The sequence below is a fragment of the Pseudorca crassidens genome, chromosome 6 (assembly GCF_039906515.1).
Source record: "Pseudorca crassidens isolate mPseCra1 chromosome 6, mPseCra1.hap1, whole genome shotgun sequence".
NCBI classification, from domain to species: domain Eukaryota; kingdom Metazoa; phylum Chordata; class Mammalia; order Artiodactyla; family Delphinidae; genus Pseudorca; species Pseudorca crassidens.
Genome location: NC_090301.1, coordinates 27,196,267 through 27,217,634, shown reverse-complemented (window position 1 = coordinate 27,217,634; position 21,368 = coordinate 27,196,267). Strand labels below are relative to the sequence as shown.

At 35.8% G+C, this 21,368-nt stretch overlaps 1 protein-coding gene across 37 annotated transcripts in view; it reads left to right on the top strand.

The window, feature by feature from the left end:
- Positions 1-21,368, top strand: part of MAP2 (microtubule associated protein 2) — a 278,232-nt gene that overhangs the window by 214,487 nt on the left and 42,377 nt on the right. For 25 of the 37 annotated variants that reach the window (XM_067740750.1, XM_067740749.1, XM_067740755.1 and 22 more), the window contains 2 exons: positions 10,268-10,381; positions 13,034-13,111. In XM_067740750.1, the coding sequence (XP_067596851.1) occupies positions 10,268-10,381; positions 13,034-13,111 (192 nt within the window). The remainder of the gene's footprint in view (positions 1-10,267; positions 10,382-13,033; positions 13,112-21,368) is intronic. The other 12 variants (XM_067740756.1, XM_067740753.1, XM_067740785.1 and 9 more) reach the window with 1 other exon arrangement.

The following is a 21,368-nucleotide window of genomic DNA, read 5'->3' as shown; positions in this document are numbered from 1 at the left end:
TGAAGCTTTGAAGACACGGAGAGACCCTTATGTGCATGAATGATGGCACATACGTAAACTCACACACACACATATATGCAGAATTCACACACTCACACTCACATAAGCACACGTGTACGCAAGTGCTGTTCTGCACGCATGGTACATTTTGTATGGTTTATCCCACAGTTACTCTAAGGATGAATTTTTTCAAGCTCTCTTAGTTTTATTGATATTTCACCTTTTCATCAATGTTATTAATAATGTCTTATGCTACCTTCCTTCAAGAGTGTGATGTGTTCAAGATAATGCAGAAGATAATCCAAATTCTCAAAGTCTACAAGAAGTAGTACATTTGTAATGATTTTGACAAAATGCAAAACTGAGCGTTTCAAAGCTCTAAAAGCATTTTATCAATTCCCTCAGTGCCTTAATTATTGCATTCAATTTATTAATATTAAGCTATTTGAAATTTTCAGAGGGGCATATTCCCCAAGACATTTCTTTCTCAAATTAATTTAAGATCAATAAAATATTACAAGCTGATTTAATTAGTAAATGTTTAATATATGAAGTACAAACAACAATATAAATATACACACATTACTATATTGGGATCCCCCAATACCAACAAGAGCACAAATCTTTAACTAGAATATGTAAGTATAAAGCTAGACCATATTTGCTTACTATATTTCTTCTGCTGTACCCTTAAAATTACAAGTAAAATTTTCCAGTAGGTACTATTTTTGATCCATGCTTTGCTTTTGTAATTACTTTTGATTCCATACTATAATATCCTTAACCTGCAGTATGCTTTCACTGATAACCATCTTAATTTACTAAGCCTTTCCCTTTGACTAAATTTAAATGTTAGGCCAATTCTATCCAAGTTCTAAAAATTCCATTTGAGTAAATTAAATTGTCAGTCTAAACAAGATTATGGATTTAAGCACACAGGTTGAAATAGGAAAAAAGAGAGCAAAAGAGGGAAAATTCTCCTATAATCGTACACCGTACTCCTAATCCTAGCCCAGATGCATTTCAGAAGAGGACCATATGAGTGATTATGGTGAGATCAGCTAAAATCGGTGGCCATTACAAGAAAAATCTTAAAAAACAAAACCATGCCCTTCAATGAGATTGCCCCGCTTTCAAGCACAATTTTAATGTAGGAACACCATGTCTTACTCATGTTTGTAGCCCCCGTAATGACTAAGCATAGTTCCATCATCTATAGTGGATGCGATATAAATTCTCTTAAATTTAAGTACCCATCAGAATAAACTTTGTGCAGTCATGATCGTGTATCTTAAGTGCATTTATCTCCATAGACTAACTTTACTGCAAAAGCATTTCCCCCCATAGATTAAATTTATCCTGGGTTTAGTCAGTAAGTCTTAGGAAGAAATCTTTGAAAAAGCTGGTATGCAGAGATCTACAGCTGTAGTGTTGGCCGGGGTGACCCTTTGGAATCAATGGGAGTCTGACTAGCGAGGGATATGCCAACACTGGCCTCTTTAATAAGTGCTAAGGTGCCAGAGAAACAAACAAAACAACAACAAAAATCCAATCTGCTCTTTTAATTTCCTTCATCACCAGTTGATTACAGGAAATAGCTTCAGAGAGCATATTTACTCTCCAAATTAAGCAAGGAGTAGAAGCAAGGAACTTTCCTTCTTTCCTGTTTTTATGAATTTATCTAAGGTATTTGTTTGGCAGGGCGCTTCGAACACAGTGCTTTCCTTGTTGACTAGTTTCCATCAGCAGCAGCAATTAGCATCGGTTTCCTAGGCAACCATTCTGTACCCTACTGAGAAAAACCTTTTCTTGACAGGAGCGTTCTAAAATTGTTTTGTTTTCCTTCTTTCACAAGTGTATGGTAGGCTTACTTGTCATTTCTTTTAACACAGCACTATTATGCTCATTATTCTTAAAAGCAGAAACACTTGCTGGCTTTTATATTCCATGTGGTTGAATTTATTGTCTATGTCTCTTACTTTTCCCTTAAACAACCTGAAAGAAATCAACAAAAATATGTTCTCAGGCATATGCCAACTTGCTTGGATTTTTTTGTTCACAGTCTAATTGATGAGACTTTACATGTTCAAGTAATCACAGCTGGTTCTGATGAAAACCCAAAAGGTACACATTCAAAATCAGACTTCTGTGCATACCAACAATGTCCTGTGTTGCTCAGGACAAACTTGGAATTGTCAGGACCACAGAGAAAGTTTCAACGCCATTGTTTTTATTATAAATCAATGAAACAATATTGATAGATTAATATAACAAAATAACTAAATTAAAAATAGGTGCTAAAAACTGGTTCTGAGACTGGCAACAAAATTTGATGTGATAAAATAATGTGACCAGCAGAGCATAGCAGTGGTGTAGCATGAATCAGCATCATGGAAGAAAACAGAGGGCTGCAACCCAACTGTAAATGCTGAATAGTATGGTACAAGGGTAGAGTAAAATTTACTTTATCATTTTAGTTTAAATAATAAGTGGCAGGAGCCTGATAGAGTCTGTTAGACAGTGACACAAAATTCAGGCAAGAAAGTACTCACTGGGAAAAATGAGAGAATCGTCCTAATGTACAACAAAAACCCTCAGGTCTTTACCTGCATTTTGCAATCAAATGATGATAGTAGACTTGGTGATAACAAGACTGTAAAAGTGATTAAAACAGTAATATGTAATTTAAATAAACACTTGATATATAAATTTAATTTAATTGTCACAACATACCAAAAGATGAATATCACTTCTATTCCCCTTCACAGATAGGGAAACTGAGGGTTAGAGAGATTGTCACTTACTTGCAGATAATAAGAGATAAAGAGAGAATTTTATTCCAGATTTTCTGACACCAGAATCTACTCTGATATAAAATATTTGTACTGCACTGACGTAAATCAAAATGATATTCAAATGAGACAGTAAATTGCCTTTATCTGTTATTTTGCCAGTTTTCCAACCTGGAAAATGTGTTACTGTGTGGATTAAATAATATTGACAGGAAATAAAAGTGCCTAGTGTAGCAACTTGTTTAATAACCTTGTATTGCAGTATGATGCTTATTCATTATTTATGATAATGTAAGTATCTTAACATCATATCTTTGAGGTATTATCAAGTAGGTTCCTGTGGATGAGAGCATGTCTCAATTAGTTGCTTTTTTTTTTATAAATTTATTTATTTATTTTTGGCTGCATTGGGTCTTCATTGCTGCGCGTGGACTTTCTCTAGTTGCAGCAAGCGGGGGCTACTCTTCGTTGCAGTGCGCAGGCTTCTCATTGCGGTGGCTTCTGTTGTTGCGGAGCACAGGTTCTAGGCGTGCGGGCTCAGTAGTTGTGGCTCACGGACTCTAGAGCGCAGGCTCAGTAATTGTGGCGCACGGGCTTAGTCTCTCCGCGGCATGTGGGATCTTCCTGGACCAGGGCTCGAACCCGATGCAGGGGATTCTTAACCACTGAGTCAACAGCGAAGTCCCTCAATTAGTTTCTTATACCTATTTACTCCTATTGGTTGTATATGTTTCCACAAATATATTTATCCAATAACAAGAAAAAACATTCTTCTTTCCAGAATTCAATTCAGTCTACTGAGGACTGCTTTGATCCTCTTGTGAATACTGACCCCATATCTGTTATCCAGAATACATTTACAAGACAGACTTCACTTTTTACCTGTAGCTGTTTATCTATATAGTGATGATATGATATCACCTGTTGCTCTATTCCCTGGGCTGTGTCTTTAAATCCCTTGTTTTATATCAGCCGATTATCAATAACATTATTTGGAGGTTATAAGATGAATTTGTTTTAAAAAAATGAGGCTTTTAATGTTTTTATTCCAGCTGATTTACAGGGAGATCACTTATCAGATCAATTCCAAGTTATTCATTTGCTTAGGCATAATGGGACTTTACAGCCATATCATGAGCCATTTTTGTATTATTTATAAAAACTGTCTCATTACCATAATGACACTGCTAATAAAATAACGCCAAGTTAATACTCAAATACTGGTTGTAAGGTTTTCACTGAAATTCGAAATCCTTGACATTAACAAAAGAGAGAATAAAACACATATTATACAAGCTCCTTAACTAAGACAATTTCTAACATAGACTAAAAGTGTCCACTTCCAGAAAATTTTAGACGTTCAAAAGAAACATAACCGAGCCTTTCAAAATTTCAGATTACAGTAAGATGTGTCATATTTTCAGCTGTGAAGATCAATGCTAACTTTCAATGAAGTATAATGAATAGTACTTTTCCAATTTATGCATAATCTGTATTCATCTTTAATCTTCTGAACAGCTAAGTCCTATTCAAAATTTTATACGTATAATGTTTGGAAGAAAAAATAACAACAAAGAATTAGACTAGAAAGTAAGAAAGGCAATAAGGAGGTAGAACAAGTGAGCGATGAAAAATTAAAATGTCTAATCTCTTAATTACAAAAAGAATGTTTCATGTTGCTAATTGTCCTCAGCAGTAGATAGGGGTTATCATGCCTTTAGGAACACTGTCTAGAAGACAGTCCTAAATTGGGAGTTACTGGCTGCAATCTAGAGCAGATGGTAGACCAGAACCTACACGGCCAAAGAAGTGGGTATAAAGCCAGAGAATAAATAATAACATCCCTCTAGCTTTGTCTAGAAAAAAACAAAAAAAACAAAAAACTGCCCTTAACCATCAACATAGATGATTGCAGACTAACCATATTATCTGATATTCATCATAATGATAGCCTAGTTGGGCTGGACCCTTAGGGCATATCACTGTTGCTCTTTCTTTAAAGTAGAAATATAAAGGTAGAAGACTCAGAACAATATATGGCTGAGAGAAAATAAAAACATCTTGGTAAAGAACTAGTGGGAGATCTTTTTATTTGAGTTCTTTGATGTGCCAGGCCTGTTATATATTTTTGTAATTGAGTTCCTCACAAAAACCTGTGAGATGGGTACTATTATCATTTCCATTTTTTGATTGAAGAATTGAAACTCAGTGAGTTTGAGTAAAATTCCTAGGATGAAGTAACTAGAAAGTAGCAATGCTGGAGTTTATACCCACATTTCTATGAATTAAAGTCCATGTGACTTTGTCTAATGCACACTATAAAAGACAGTAATCTCCTAGATAGAAAGATACGATAGATGGGTGGATGGATGAATGGGAGGATGGATGGAGGCGTTTAATAAATACTTGTAGAATGAATAAAGAAATTATATAATTATAAAATTAAGTACATATAATTATATATATATATATATACATATATAATCACACACACACATTGTAACTCTTATGTTATCATTTTTATAGGTCTGATTTTGTGACTGCCTTCCTTTATCTTTTGTATATGTTTGACACGTTTACCATTAATCTTCCCTGAACTTTACCTGAACCCTGAGTGAATTTGCTCCTGTTCCAGGAGCCAGGCTATAACGGTGAGCCTCACTCAGGAGATCTGCTGATTAGGCCTCCATTGAGAAAAGGCCATCCTCCGTGGGGGAAGCTACCATCTCTGCACTGATGACAGCCCTTTCTTAGAGGAAGATTTTTCAATTGACTGGACCAATTGAAACCCCCAGAGCAATCCTATACTCATGTTTTCCTAACACTATGAAATTAACACTAGAAAATAGTTGTTTTTAAAGTTTTAACAGTATTATTTTTACCCCAAACGGAAGATAACATGTCACGAACTTGACTCCCATACAGCCCGTTTGATTATTCTAAAGTAACGTTTCTTATAATCTGTTAAATTCTTTTAAAGAAAAAAAATGATCAATTATCCCAAGAGTGGGCTAAATTATTTTCTTACTAGTTATGATTAAATACATACAAATATAAAATCAGCTTATTCAACTATGAAACTCGAACACATTTATAAATTAATGTTCTCTGAAACAACAAAACCAATAAAATTCAAATGTCCTGTCTCTTCCCATCTAAATAAATAATATTGTTTTGCTAAGACTAAATTATCACTCACAAGATATGTGGTACCAGCTGATACAGTGCATTTTATTTAGGTTGGACATGTCTAAACTGACTGGAGATAAGTAATGATTCAATTTTCCCTTATCTCTGTTTAGAATATTTTGAAAGTCTGTACAGTGCCTAATGATGTCATTTGGCCTACACCTCATGTGAATGCATTCTTTATTAAGTTCACCTCTGTTCTCATTAGCCAACAACATATAAACTAGTTCTCCACGGTTTCAAAATTATTCTAAATACAATCTCAAACAAAAAGACTGGAATAATGTAGTATGGCTCAGTTGTAATTTGTTCACATAAACTAGTAGATACTTATTTTTATTGGATTATTTTCCCAATTTAAACAAATTTAATTTATGTTAACTACTCTTAGATCCTGGAAAATTCTTCAGTAGGTACAGAAGAATTTGGAACCCCCATTTAAGAAGTAGTATTCTAAAATGTATCAAAAACTTAAACAAGAATACAATAAATGATATAAATTGGGGGGGTTAAGTTAGTAAATATAGTAACAAGCACAGATTATTTCTGAATTTGTGTAAGCATCATAAACAAACCTTCCTTTCATGTTAATTTTTCATCCTTTCAAAAACTTGTGTTAAGCATTCAGTCTGGGTAAAGTTCAATGAGAGAAGCTTCGAGAATTGCAGGTATGACAGAGAGAAAGTCCTTGACTTGGGAAACTTTACATGGTAGTGGAGATAAGGCTTGTGTACTGACACAATTCCATGCAAGATGTATTTACTAAATGCCATAGAGAGATACTAAATTTTGTATACGTGCCAACAAGGAGATGCAGGAATGATCCAGAAGACGCATGGGTTCTACATATGTCCCATTTTCTGCAATTCTTGCTCCACCTCTCCATTATATCCAGTTTTCCATAAAACACCTGGATGCTAGAAGTGCTAAAAAGCACTCTTGATTTTTAAAGGTCTGAATTGCATTGAAAATTAATATATGCAAGTGGCAATTCGCAAAACATAAAATAATTCTTTTTGCCATATTATTAAGCAGTGTAGACAACAAAGAGGTGTCTCAAAGTGGATTTAACTTTCTGTAGCCCTTTTTGCAGTATTCTTTCCCATTGAAAATGTCACTTTGAGAGACTAGCCTTTCAGGGATTTTTCAGAGAAAGCCTCCCCAACAGCCTGGCTTCATGAAAACACGCAGCCCTTCCTCCTCTTCTGCCCTCCCCACCAAATAGCACAGCAGTTAGTATTCCTTACAGTGCTTTGATGATTGTTATTGTCATTTATTTACCTGGAACAACTATGAAAATTTCTGCTCAAACACTAAAATAGAACAAAAATTCTAATAAAATAGTACTGTCTCAGAAATAAAGTATTCATCTTCTTGAGTTAAATTATCTATTACAGTATCTAACATGGTCTACAAGATATATAGGTAGATGATTAGATAGATAAATAGATAGATAATTACAGATAGATAGATAGATAATTACTCAATCATGGTCAATCACTTGGTACATAGTCTCAAAATATAATCAGGAATGGTAATAGTGTACATTAGATAGGTGAATAGACAAGCAGGTCTGAGAGTATGTTTCCTTGGTTCATACCTTTAAAGATCATATATTTCCAGTAGCCATTCACACGACTACTAGAGAATTTTCTGGTTGTTTCTCTATTAGTCCTTCTGTTCTTCTATTTAAGAGAAAAAACACCATAATAGGAAACCTGGGTTCTAGTCTGTTTACCTCCATCAGCTGTCTGAACTTGAGCAAATCTCATCAGTATACCCAGCCTTTGTTTCCTCATCTGCAAAATGAGAGGATTTAGACAAAATCTCTCAGAGCTCTTTCAGCTCTAAAATTATGTGATGCTATGAATTAAATTGTATAGTTTAAAACATCCTTATAAGGATGAATTGTATCATTACTATTTGATATTAAAATTATTCTGTACATTTTTGCAATAGTAAAGAAAAAAGATCCTTCCTTGTTGAAACTAAATTGAGTGCAAAGTGTATTGTCTGAAAAATTGCTTTATGAAAAATACTTGTTATATAAATGTATGAAATGAATTTGCTGGAGCCTTGCTTAGAAATTAAAGCTTTTTCAGAAATAATTTTAAGTAGCCTATCCATACTTGCTCTTTGGATACTTGAAATTTAAATTAGGACTCCAGCTTCTTAAAATTATACTTCAAACATAAAAAAATATTAAATCAGGGCTTTCCTGGTGGTGCAGTGGTTAAGAATCTGCCTGCCAATGCAGGGGACCCTAGTCCGGGAAGATCCCACATGCTGTGGAGCAACTAAGCCTGTGTGCCACAACTACGGAGCCTGCGCTCTAGAGCCCGCGAGCCAAAACTACTGAGCTCGCGAGCCGCAACTGCTGAAGCCCGCACACCTAGAGCCCGTGCTCTGCAACAAGAGAAGCCACCACAATGAGAAGCCCACGCACCGCAACGAAGAGTAGCCCCTGCTCGCCACAACTAGAGCAATCCCATGCGCAGCAATGAAGACTCAACACAGCCAAAAATAAAAATAAACAAAATAAATAATTTTTAAAATATATTAAATCACACTTAGTTTAGTTTTAGTATTTAAGGCATTTTATAATATACTAATTACTTGAAAATTGGTATTCTAACTATGATATGTATAAGAATGTCTGATTATATGATCTAATCCTATTGTCCTCTGTTTCCTCATCTGAAAGATGGGAGTAATAATAGTAAATAATGCATTAGAATGATGAGAGCAACCACCTTAGCAAAGTGTTTGGCACGTAGTGAGCACTATAATATTTTTAAAATACTGCTTCTCCTGCTATTACTGCTACTGGCTGTAGATAAGAGTGTTTAAAGTGCATCCCTTAAGACTATATACATAGGGTATAGTGTCAAGTGGCTATTTAAAAAATCAGGAAGTTAAACATATAGAGGCAAATGTATTCAATCAGGTAATCCAGCTTTTAAAATTCAGATAAATGTTGTCCAAGTGGATTGCTTACCCAGAAGCCTGCTTCTCAAGCACTATGGTCTCTCTCATCCTGGGTGGGGTGATGAAGCCTTTCTACAGGAGGCTGTGTCTAAATGAACCAGCCAGGTAAAAACAGGCAGATCTCCCCCAACCTGCTTGTGAATGTGTTAATTCCAATCAGGAACCATAATTTCAATGAAATATTTATTCTAAAATCTTGATTAAAATTATGAGAACAAATCCCTACCCATCCCCTTATCCAGGACAACTTGTTTCTATTAAGGCTATAAGTGGGTTTATTTCCTAGTACGGTAGATGTTTTTATATAAAGATGATGAAAAGTTAAATTCTGTAGGATTTATTTCTAATTTAGAAAATATTTTTAATCTCAAAAGGCTTCTTTCCTTTTTAGTTGATGATATATGGAACATCATTTCCTGAATTTTTTCTGACTAGGTTATATGAAGTTAGCATTGTTAATGGTTCAGCGGATGCCATTTCAGGCCAAAAACTAGTTATCAGGCATCTCACAGACTGATCATTTTAATGATGACCCTCCCTCCCACCCTGGCTTTTTTTTAATGAAACTATTGCACTGACTAGGTTGAATATATATCATATGACCTTAAAGATCTTTAAACCATCCACTGTCTAGAAAAGTAGTAGCTCTTTAGAAAGAGACCATCTGATATATCATTTCCATGTATTTCACTCAGATTTTATCTTCCCAGATTTTTCTTAATCTCTTGTGTTCAAACTAATCCCAGATAGTGCTGTTTAATCATAAATTCACATTTTGAAGCATCTTTCGATTTTAAATCATGGTATTTCTGCAAATTAGCATAGAAGATTATTTTAATATACTTTTCTATAAAACTGTAAGAAAACTATAAAACAGTATTTTAAGTTAAATCTAAAATGAATCCTCTCTTCTCTTAGAATTTGTTTTACTAGGTACAAAATGTTACATTGTTTCTGTTTGTATAAACAGTTTTTAAAATTTAAGCTGCCATACAGGTTCATTATTTTTCCTTCGTTCTGTGTTAATTTTGCTTAGCTCCCAGAATGCCAACTCCTTTTATTTTCTCTCTCTCTCACTTTTTTTTTTTTTTTGGTTTATATGTGGTGTGTGTGTGTGTGTGTGTGTGTGTGTGTGTGTGTGTATTTATCTGCAATTTAATAAATTCTGTTGTACTTCTTTGGGAGAAAGACAGTGAAAATAAAATCTTAATTGACTATACTGTTTGATTATTTTTCCTTGTTGCTACCTGTTTTGGATGGCTCATCATTTTATTTTCTTTTGTTACTATTTATTACAGAGGAGGTGTCTGCAAGGATAGTTCAAGTAGTCACGGCGGAAGCTGTAGCAGTTCTGAAAGGTGAACAAGAGAAAGAAGCTCAGCATAAAGATCAGCCTGCAGCTCTGCCTTTAGGTAAATGAGAAAGAGCCTCGGGTCAGGGGCTGTGTCTGCTGCACCCTGATCACAGAATCAAGTCTTCGCGTTCAAAGACAGGCCATATCTCATACTTCATCCCTAACTGTGACATTCATCAAACATCTCTGTTGGGACGCCCTGGGATCTATTTTCACCTTCCTCAACAGACTCGTGGTATTTCGGTAGCCTTTAGGACAGTCAACTTATAATTAGACTTTGCCCCTAAATTGCCCTTAATTTTCCTTTTCCAGACCACTGGTGATAGTTATTATAAAAATAAAGCCAGTGCATTTTGATGTCATGGGCCCTACTCATAAGGAAAATGTTCTAATGCTTTAATTAGAGATGATTTTTTTCCCTTTATGGGTTTTCGTTAATTATTGTCTATACTACAGTCTCTTTTTGGTCTCCCTGAACAGGCTACACAAAACCTATAGCCAGAGATTGTTAGAATCATCAGTGACATTGTATCTCATATAGTGTACTGGTCTTCACTTGGTTCATTTAAGGAAAATGAGATAGCATTTGCCCTCTCCATCACGAGTCAAATGCCCTGCAGGGCCAAACAGGTAACATAATGGTGGTCACCAAGGAAAGCATTCTCAACCAAAGGCTCCCTGTCCCTACTCTGGATAGACAGATAGATAGATAAAGAGACAGATAGATGCTAAATGTAGATGTATGTACATGCAGAGATGCATAAAAAAGGAAATTCTCTTATGTTGAACATATATGTTTATTTCACAGGTGCATATAACTAACACATTGAAAGGTATGGTTTTTAAAGCCTAAAAATAGTACATATCTATTTTTCTGTCTTTCAATCTAATGTATCCTTAATATTTGATTTTCTGATTAGCACTCCATTGTCTATTAAAAATTAAACAATAAAAATTTCTCCTCTCCCAGAATAGTAATTAAAAATAATCTCATTATAGTCAATAAAATGTTCTTTGATTATCAAGGATTATTTTCTTCTAAAACAGAGAGGGAAAAACTTATCTAAAACATTAACCTTCTTTCTGTGGTTTACTTGTATTCTTTCAAATAAAACAAAACCCCCCTTTTTAAATTTTTTTTAATTTTTACTACAATTTAAAGGTTACTTTCCATTTACAGTTATTACAAAATATGGGCTACATTCCCCGAACTGTACAATACATCCTTGAGCCTATCTTACACCCAGTAGTTTATAGCTCCCACACCCTCAACCTTATGTTGCCCCTTCCCCCTACTCACTGGTAACCACCAGTTTGTTCTCTGTATCCGTGAGTCGCTTCTTTTTTGTTACATTCACTAGTTTGCTATATTTTTTAGATTCCACATGTAAGTGATATACACTATTTGTCTTTCTCTGACTTCTTTCACTTAGCATAATGCCCTCCAAGTCCACCCATGGTGCTACAAATGACAAACTTTCATTCATTTTTAAAAGAAAAATCTCTTTTAAAAAAAGGATTGAGGGCTTCCCTGGTGGTGCAGTGGTTAAGAATCCACCTGCCAATGCAGGGGACACGGGTTCCAGCCCTGGTCTGGGAAGATCCCACATGCCGCGGAGCAACTAAGCCCGTGCGCCACAACTACTGAGCCTGTGCTCTAGATCCCGCGAGCCACAACTACTGAGCCCGCATGCCACAACTACTAAGCCTGCGTGCCTAGAGCCCATGCTCCGCAACAAGAGAAGCCACTGCAATGAGAAGCCCGCGCACTGCAAAGAAGAGAAGCCCCAGCTTGCCTCAACTAGAGGAAGCCTGCTCACAGCAATGAAGACCCAATGCAGCCAAAAATAAATAAATAAAATAAATAAATTTTTTTTAAAAATGGAAACTTTAAAATATGCCTTAGAAGCCCACAGGGCTTATTTAAAATAAATTTTACCACTGGCCTTGACTGATAAATATTTCCTTTTAAAATCCCTTACCTTCATATGAGTGGTCATAAAGAAGGTAAGGGTCTTGAAGAGGAAAACTTGGAGTGAAATGTGAATGAATTCCATCTTTTAGAACCTTTCTGTCTTTGGTCCTTCTTCATGTGTAGTGCCAAGGGTAGAATATTTCTCAGCTCCCACTAGCACATGTTTCTATCTAAGGTTGCCTCAAGCTGTGACAGCTTCATTTTTCTTTTCTAAGAATACATACAGAGGATGGGTTTCAACATTATCATCAGTGGACAAAATGTTATTTAAAAAATACATCTCCTAAAATAACTGTGATTAGTTTCCATATCAAAATGAACAATAGAGAGCTCTAACATTTTTTTAATCAGTCAAGCCAAATCCAAACTAAAATGCTTGCCTGGGTAGGTTTGAATATAGTAAATTAGGACCAGAATGAAATATTTTATTAATTGAACAAGCAGACACAAATTAATGGGATCAATAATAGAATTTTAGCAGCCATCTCTAATCCATTTTTATGGAGAGGACAAAATGATTTTTTTTTAAATATGAAATGCTCTTCTTTTTTTTAGGTTTTCAAAAATACGTGAACCAGGTAATGGGGCTAAAAATAAGTCAAATGCAGCTTGCTATTGAGTCTTTCCCTGAATTTAACAACGAGTCCTTTTTACAGATAGCAAAACTGCCTACACATCTACTGGCCTAATAGGATTAATTGTTGTATCTCATTTTTTCGTTTGTTTGCTCTTCAGCAGCTGAAGAGACAGCTAATCTGCCTCCTTCTCCACCCCCATCACCAGCCTCAGAACAGACTGTCACAGTGGAGGAAGGTAAGGCTTGCTGGACTCTGAGGTTTGTCTTCTAATAAGGGTAAATAAACCTCAACCCATACGCGCTGTACTTCTGTATGGGTTAGTATGTGACGCAGTTTGGGAGCTGTCTGTTTCAAATAGTCAAGAAGAAACAAAGACTTTAATTAAATGTATTATCACTTCTCTATACAAAATCAAAAGTAGATGAATATGGTAAAATAAAAAAGGAAAAATCTGCTCGATAAAGGAAAAGATAACTTTGTGTTTAAATGGCTAACTAAAATAACTACAGAGAACCAGTTTACTTCATGTAGAATGTTTTGACAGAAAAGATACAATTTAATTTTATAAGTGACTGAACCAAAATACATTTATTGATGAAATCAACACATTTTTATGGAAGGGTTGGCAGGAACTGTCTCTGTTGTGCTCACTATTGTATTGGGCTTCCCCAGGGCATGGCCTGTAGCAAACTCTCAATAAATATTAATGAACAAATGAAGAAGTCAGTGAATGAATCTGATATTGAGAGTAGTGAACTGGAAACTGCGATCATGGCTTCTTTCCTGCTGAGACCTGTTATTGTCCATGAATTTTTTAATGCATTTACTCACCATGGAATGCCATGTCAGCTCTTCAGTTCTCAGTGATGAAGCAGACAGATGCCTTTGAAGAATATTCATTTAGAATCCGAGATGAAAGGCACTATTTAAAAGCAAACTATTATTGGTTCTCTGACTTAGATCAGGTAACTTTTGTCTATTGTTTGAGAGTTACAGGAGAAGGCAGAAGAAAGCTTTTAAAATATATTGAAAGCTTACTTGTTTCAATATAATTTAGTTTTTGTATACTAAAATCAGAATGTTGATACTTCTCCATTTTATTCATTTATTTCTTCACTTATTTTTCCTTTTGTTGTCCCTTTTAGAGCTCATTTTGTTGTGCTAAAAATGGAAGAATGTCACAAAAGACCCACTGTCTTTTTATAATCTGTAATTAGGTTTGTTTAAAATACTTTTTGAATTCCTACATGGAGATTATTCTAAATTACTGAACTATAAACTATCAATAAATATAATTTATTTTTGTCACAGATTTATAAACTTAAACCTTTTTTTAGCAAGGTCTTTTTTTCTTAAATTGAGGCCTTTTTTTCTAATTTTGCTGCCTGATATAATGTTAAACTAAATTAGTCTAAGGAATAAAAGAAAATTTGAGGGCTACAAGCAGTGCATATAATCAGCATCATTATAGCCACTGATTATTAGTTAACTCCCTGAAAATGTGACTTGATCTTTTAATTCATAGATTTGAAAGATCCATCTTGGCCTTATGTTCTTCTGCTCATTCAGCACATACCTATGAAGCCCAAGGTTCCTTGCAGTCTTCAAGTTCTAGGTATACACTAGTGAACAAAACAGACATGATCCATGCTTATAAGGAGCATGCAGTCTGGTGGAGAGCAGATATCCAATAAATAAGCTTAGCACTAGGAAGGAAAAGAACAGGGAGCTTTAAGAGAGAAGAGTAATCTTAGTTTATTGGATGGGGAGAAGACAACTTGGGAGCTGATCTCAGAAGCCTGAGAAGGTGTTGGCCAAGCAAAGAAGGAGGAAAGGGGCATTTTGGGCAGAGGGTCCAGGATGTGCAAGGGCTCTCAGGTGGACAAGCGCATGAAGTGCTCTAGGAACTGAAGGAGTCCTATGACTAATGTGTGAGAAAGGGTAGAGGATTGAAGGAGCTTGGGAGTAAGCAGCAGCTGACTTGGTTCAGGGACCTGGCTTTTATTGAATGCATTAGAAACCCTTCCGTGACAGCTGTGCTTCCCTCAGGTCACTGAAAATGTTTCTGAACCTGTACTTAAAACCTTCCAAGTGTCAGAGAATCCTCTTAGCCCAGAGAACGGTATGATGTTGACTCCAAAGTCAGCTAGAGGTCACGTAATTTATTCTTCTTACTCTTTTATGGGAGTTGGAGCCGAAAGGGCAGCAGGGTCCTCCCATCCGAGATTGACCCAGTCTGTTTCTGCAGGGTGGTACAGTGGATATAATGAAAATATAAATAAAATATAGAATCACTTTCACATTTTGGTAACTTAGGTGTCACTTTCCAAAGTAACTGTTCCTTCACATTTCGGGATTGTTTTCTTGGAGCCGTTTCAGTATATTTAGGGAAAATGTCAACTTACTTCCTACTGAAAGTAATTGGAAGATATCTTATTTTTAACATTTTCCAAACCAAACCTGTATTTTTATTGAATTATTATTTTTTATTTTTTCAAACGAAAGCATTAACCTATACGAAGGCCTAATGATTTGCTTTTAAAAGGATAACCATAGTTTTGAGTTATATAGAAAAAAAGTATGTACTTTATAAACTCTACCTCATTCATTTAAAAGACCAGATATTCTCACCTTAAATATATGAAAGATATGTGATCTAGGCAATCAAACTAGTCCCTCTCTTTTATTTTAAACCGCTCTTAAAGTACATATAACAACTTATTTGTTTTATCAGAAAAAATTAGTGAAAAACCGCATGACAGGATTCAGCTTTTCAATTATTCAAACCAGTTGGTTTGTAAAGACCAAGCCAAAATCCCATTGATATACTACTGCTCATAGTGCACTGGGTGGAAAGAAAGCATGTGGATTTTTTCATCTAGGAGATTTTTTACCCTCCTCAAAACACTCTCAAAGCAACTTTAATCTAAAGGCACAGTGAATGTCACAATTCAACACTTTTATACAAACGTAAAAGAGTTCTTAAATTGAGTAATTCAATGATTTTGAGGATATCCTTACTTTTTATTAATTATCAAACATTTTAAAAGCTGTTCTTTCCCAAAGGGGAAGCATGAAAGCTCTCACTAAAAATAATTTAAGATGTTAATTACTGTCATTTATGAATATCCATTTATTATAACTGATTTAATATTCATAATTCCCAGAATTTGTGCTTATTCTGGGAAACAAAGGGATTTTAATGAAAAAATTAAATAAGTAGCACGCTTAGAAATGAAACCCAGGTACAGTGAACCAATATTGTATTATTTACGATATTTTCAAATTAATCTCCTTTTTCTTTTTGGCCTAACCATAATAGTTGTCATTTGGACTGAACTTGGAAGCCCGTGCACGAACAGTGGAAACATCTGGAAACAGAACCAGGAATCCTTCTGCCCTCTTAGGTTTGCTCCAAATCCTAGGGTGATGATTTCCTATGTCAATGATTTGGCCACATTATAACTGCTGATCTGAAGCAGTTTCCCTCCATAACATTCTGGGGCAGCAGACACAGAGGGCCAACTGAGGAGTCCTCATCAAAAGCTTGTAGAATGGAAAGGGCTTAGAGATGGTAGGAAACAATGTAAGTGGAGCCAGTTGCCCCAGGGCATGGGGCGGAAGCGGTGATGCCAGGACAGGCAAAATCACTGAGTCACTGATACCCCAAGAGACTCAGTCTCTCATAAAAGTGACTACTCATTTGTACCAAAGGGGACTGACATACCAAGACTGAATTTTGTGTGGCAAACTTTACCCAATATAAATTTTCAAATGCTTTAAAAAAAAAAAAAAGGTTTGTGTGAAAGCCAATTAGGGAAAATGTATTCTTCCACTGAAACCAGGTAAACTTCATTTTTAAAGATTATCATTATGCAAAGAAATTTATGTAAAAGTCCAAGGTTCATAAGGCTACCCTATCCTTTAAAATATCACATTATTAAATGAAACAGACTATTTGGTGGCAGAAGCAGAGATTCCATAAGCAAGTGTACTTATAGTAAAAGGAGACATTCAATCCTGGTCTTAAAGAACAAAACTGTTATGAATTCATTTTTCATAAATCTCTCAAGTCTAGCTTTGATGTGTCAAATGAAAGTAAAGAGCAAAGGTACATGACAACTTGTCTGATATACTGAAGACAGAGATGCTAATGTATATGGAATTGAGCATGATACTTGGTGCTTTCTCAAATACCTTCCCATTTAATCCTCCAAGCAACCCATACAGATAATTCTCACTTCCACTCTTGCCCAGGATGTCATGGCTAGTAAGTGGCTTATCCAGAATTTAAATCCAAATCTAACTCCCTACAAACAGCCTCACTGCATCCCTAAAGTTGTATGTTATTTAGGCTTTTACTGTGGGACAATGAATGTGAAGTGATCTTCTAATGAGAGTTTGTTGGTTACAAGCCACTGGACTGATTTCCTTTTTATCCAAACCACTCCCATGTAAATAATTCATTCATTTATAATATATTTATAATTATTATGTATTTATAATTTACTCATTTACAATTTATTTATTATGTGTCCCACCTCTATTTGGGTATGAACTGAGACCACCTGCCATACACAGTTCTGTAGCAAACGAGGATCTCTTGTCTTCTAGCATTATCATTGGAAGCCCGTGCACTGGTACACTGTCTGAACTTAGCCAGCCATGATCCTCTAAGTTTCACTTGCCTGGCACATCTCTGGGACTTGTAATGTAGATGGACTGCAGGCTCATAGGTCCTAAACAGAGACTTGGAGTGCATACAGCTCACAGTACCCAGACGGGACTGGGGTTTGCCAGACATTCTTTTTTGGCGTTGCCTGGCTAAGGGCCAGACAAATACTACAGAGAAGCTACTTTTCCACTGAAGCACTTAAAGTTTTTGTTGTTTTTGTTGTTCTCTGATTAGTCAAAGTTTTCAGAATAGAAAGTACTGTTTCTTTGAAATATTATAGATCAGAAGCAAGACTCTGGGCTGTTTTCACATTTTGGCACTTGCAAAAAAGAGCAACAAGCAACAAGAAAGAGGAAGCCGAAATCTTCAAAAGGTTAAAATACCCACGGGGTATTGCCTTTAAGCTATCAGCTCTCAGCTTTAAATTCTTTAGTTTTGAACTGTAGTCTGCTCTACTTCCCAGCACATGTTGAAAAGCAGAGAGGCAAATATGTCATTTTCACTAATTGATTGTCCATGCAATCTGTTGAAAGTATTAGAAGTTTTAGGAGGAGCTTGTGTCCACAGGGAGTCTACAGCCTCAGGAGTCACTAGAGGAAATATGAATGGCTGGGACTTGTGACAAGCCCAGGACTTAGGATTCAGCCAGCATTGTAGGCCACATCTCAGCCAGTTGTCTGCTCAGCTGAGAAATCATGCTGAGTTGAACTAAGAATATCAAATGTAATTTTAGGTTTCTTCTATCCCATGTTATAATAAGCATCCTGGCTGAGAAAGTTCTGAGCACCCATCCAGAAACAACTTCCATTGAACAATCAGTAAATAATGTGCTCAAAAGATTAAAAGTATTCTCCTTTCAAAATGTTATTTTAGCATCCTTATGATTTCAGGTTCATTTCCAGCTGTCAGCACTCAGTTTGCTGAAAATAAGTTATTGCCCTAAAAACACAGTGCATTTTCAAATTATTGCTGTAATTTTGTCAACTTAAATTTTGATAGAAATAAAAATTATATAGATAGTACAAATTTTGAAAATCACAAAATTCTAAAATTATTTCTCTATATAAGTAAATAAATAGTGATTAGCAAATTTAGTAACCTGCCATGTAGACCTGAGGTGTAGTGTCTGCACTACATCAGCAGCCAAATATTGTTCTTTGTCATCATCCCTGAGGCTCATTGAAATATGCAAGAATCCAAGTGCTAAGCAAACTGATTGATCTACACTATCTACACTCGTGTAACTAAGGAAGTATATTTAAATAATGCAGATTTCTAAGCCAAGACACAGGAAAGGAGAGAAATGAGAGCAGTTCCTTTGGCATTTCAATGAGAAATATGCAATGAGGTGTTTGAGGTATAAAAACAGTCAGAAGCCAGTAGTGCAAGTGAAACTGCATTGAATAAAATACTGATGAATCTGAAGCCAACTCAGTAGAAATTCTCAGCTAATTGTAATCTCTATTAAGCTTTCAGAAGAGAAGCAGAACACAGGAAAACAACTGTAGATTGCTAGGTACTTTCTAAAACTTTCTAATATTTTCACAGCCATGCAAATGAGAACCAGGGTTTAAAAAGATGCCTAGGAGTTTGCATCCAAAGAAAAAGCTGTGCCAACTGTGCTCCCCTAAGCAAGACAGGAAAGAAAGATAATGCATTCTAGATTTTTCTTAACAGGACTGAAATTAAAACTTACTTTCTGGTTGAAGTCATTAACTAAGAATTAAATCAACCAAAATGCTAAACATGTGAGCATACTAGATAATGAAGGTTCTACGTCAACAGGACGGATTTCCCCCATAATTGTGCAGGCATCAGATCCTAACAGCTTTCCTCTTTTTTAACTTATACATATATTGATAAAAGCATGAGGAAAATTTATGTACTTGAAAGAATTTCTTCTAACAAATGTATTTGTTTGATAGTGCTTTGTTTCTATTCCAGTGTCCTGTTGTTGTTTTAACTTGTTTGAGGGGAATGTAAAGATAATTTCTATTATGCAGTGGGGGTGTCAGAGCATTTGATTCATTTAGATCAATGGCAAGATTACTGAAGGGATAGCTGAAATGCAGCGGCTACTGAAGCATGAGACTTCACTGTCTCCCATCCTCCATCCTGCTCTGCTGCTTCCATGGCCCCATGTCCTCGTGCAGGTGTCTGTCTCGTCTGTCTGATCTTGTGTCTGTCTTGTCCAGTTCTCCCTGCAGTTTCTTCCTGTGTGTCTGTTTGTAGATGAAGGGGCTGAGGATCAAGTGGGTCCTCTACACAGGTTGCCCAGCCACGAACCTGCCACCAGTGGGGAGAGGCGTAGGCTCCTAGCCCCCTCCACCATCTCGGTGTCTGTGCCTGATGATGACCCTTCAAATTCCGATGGGGAGTACTATGAGAATCCTTTGTTCAGTTCACAGTGGACTACCTCTAGTGTGCTCCCCAGTGTCCCAGCGCAGAGTGCAGAGGCCCACTTAGACCAGGAGAAAGGTGAACCAAGCATGGTCCCCTTTTGCTCCCCCTCCCCTGCCTGCAGCTCTGACCACATGCATCATACTAAGTGTGCCTTCATGTGTGGAGTGGGAGGGACAGGAGCCTGCTTTCTCCATATGAAAGTGAAGTCCCTATATAGCTCAGTCCATCCAAATGCCTCAACAATTTATGTCTAAGAAGCCTTATTTGAGACATGTGAGTACTTCCTTTTTTTTTCACGGCTTCTGAGAAGGAAGCAAAAAAAAGTTCAAATAAAGTATGACTTCTTTCTGCCCCTTGCAAATAAATCAGTGGGGGAAGAATATATTCTCTTACCCAAACCAAAGAACATGAACTTTAATATAATTTTATCCTCTTGGATACGTAATATTTCCAGGACCAGACTTCAATAGAGTGAGGTTTCTTTTTAGTGCTATGTTAATGTGATAACTCTTTAAAAGAGAAAGGTCTGTTTAGGGTAGAATAAATGTTATGGAATGAATTTATTTCTCCAAATCACTTAATCATCTACAGAAACTACAGAGGCTTCCCTAGGTGACCTAAATCTTGCTTCAAATAAGTAGAAGTGAGCTAAAATGAGGGAAATGCTCCAAAGCTTTTGTCATTCCAGTCTCATGAAGGTGGAGACCCTATGTATCGTTGGCTCTGGTGAGAATAAAATAAGTGGGCAGTGGGCTGCAATTTGTCTCATTCTAACAAGGTAGTTTTATAAGGAAAAAAAATAGAGCTCAAGTTTTTTTTTGCTTAGGTGAAGAAGTTATTTTCAAATGAGGAAAGATAACTTGCTTAAATGAAGAGTTTATTTTTATATGGCACAATATTTAATGTAAGGGCAGAGAGTTCCAAGGCAAGAGCACCAGTGGCTCAGACACTCTGATGGAGAAATATAACCTATATTGAGTACAGCTAAGTGAACTTAAAACAATTCAGAAAACTATGTGAATTTTTGAATAAAGAACAGGTGTGGAAATAAACATGATTTAGACAAAATGAGAAAATGGAAAGCTAAAAAATTACATGATTTGGAAAACATGTAAATTAAGTTGATAAGATTTCATCCAATAAGGTGCTATATTAAAGCAGCTATATTAAAAGTCTCTTAGCTTTAATCAAAATGTCTAATTCTATGGCATTATAAAAATTGCCTTAATAATGAGTTAGAATCTGAATGCTTAAAATGTTACTGACATAATTAAATTACAACAATGAAAGTTTCTGAGTGCTAAATGTGAGAAAATAGAAGTCGTCTTCTTTTTTTCCCCCTCTAAGGATTTTAATATTTCTCAAAAAATTTCTTTCCATCTGTAGTCTTTCTCATAGGTCCATTTAAACAATG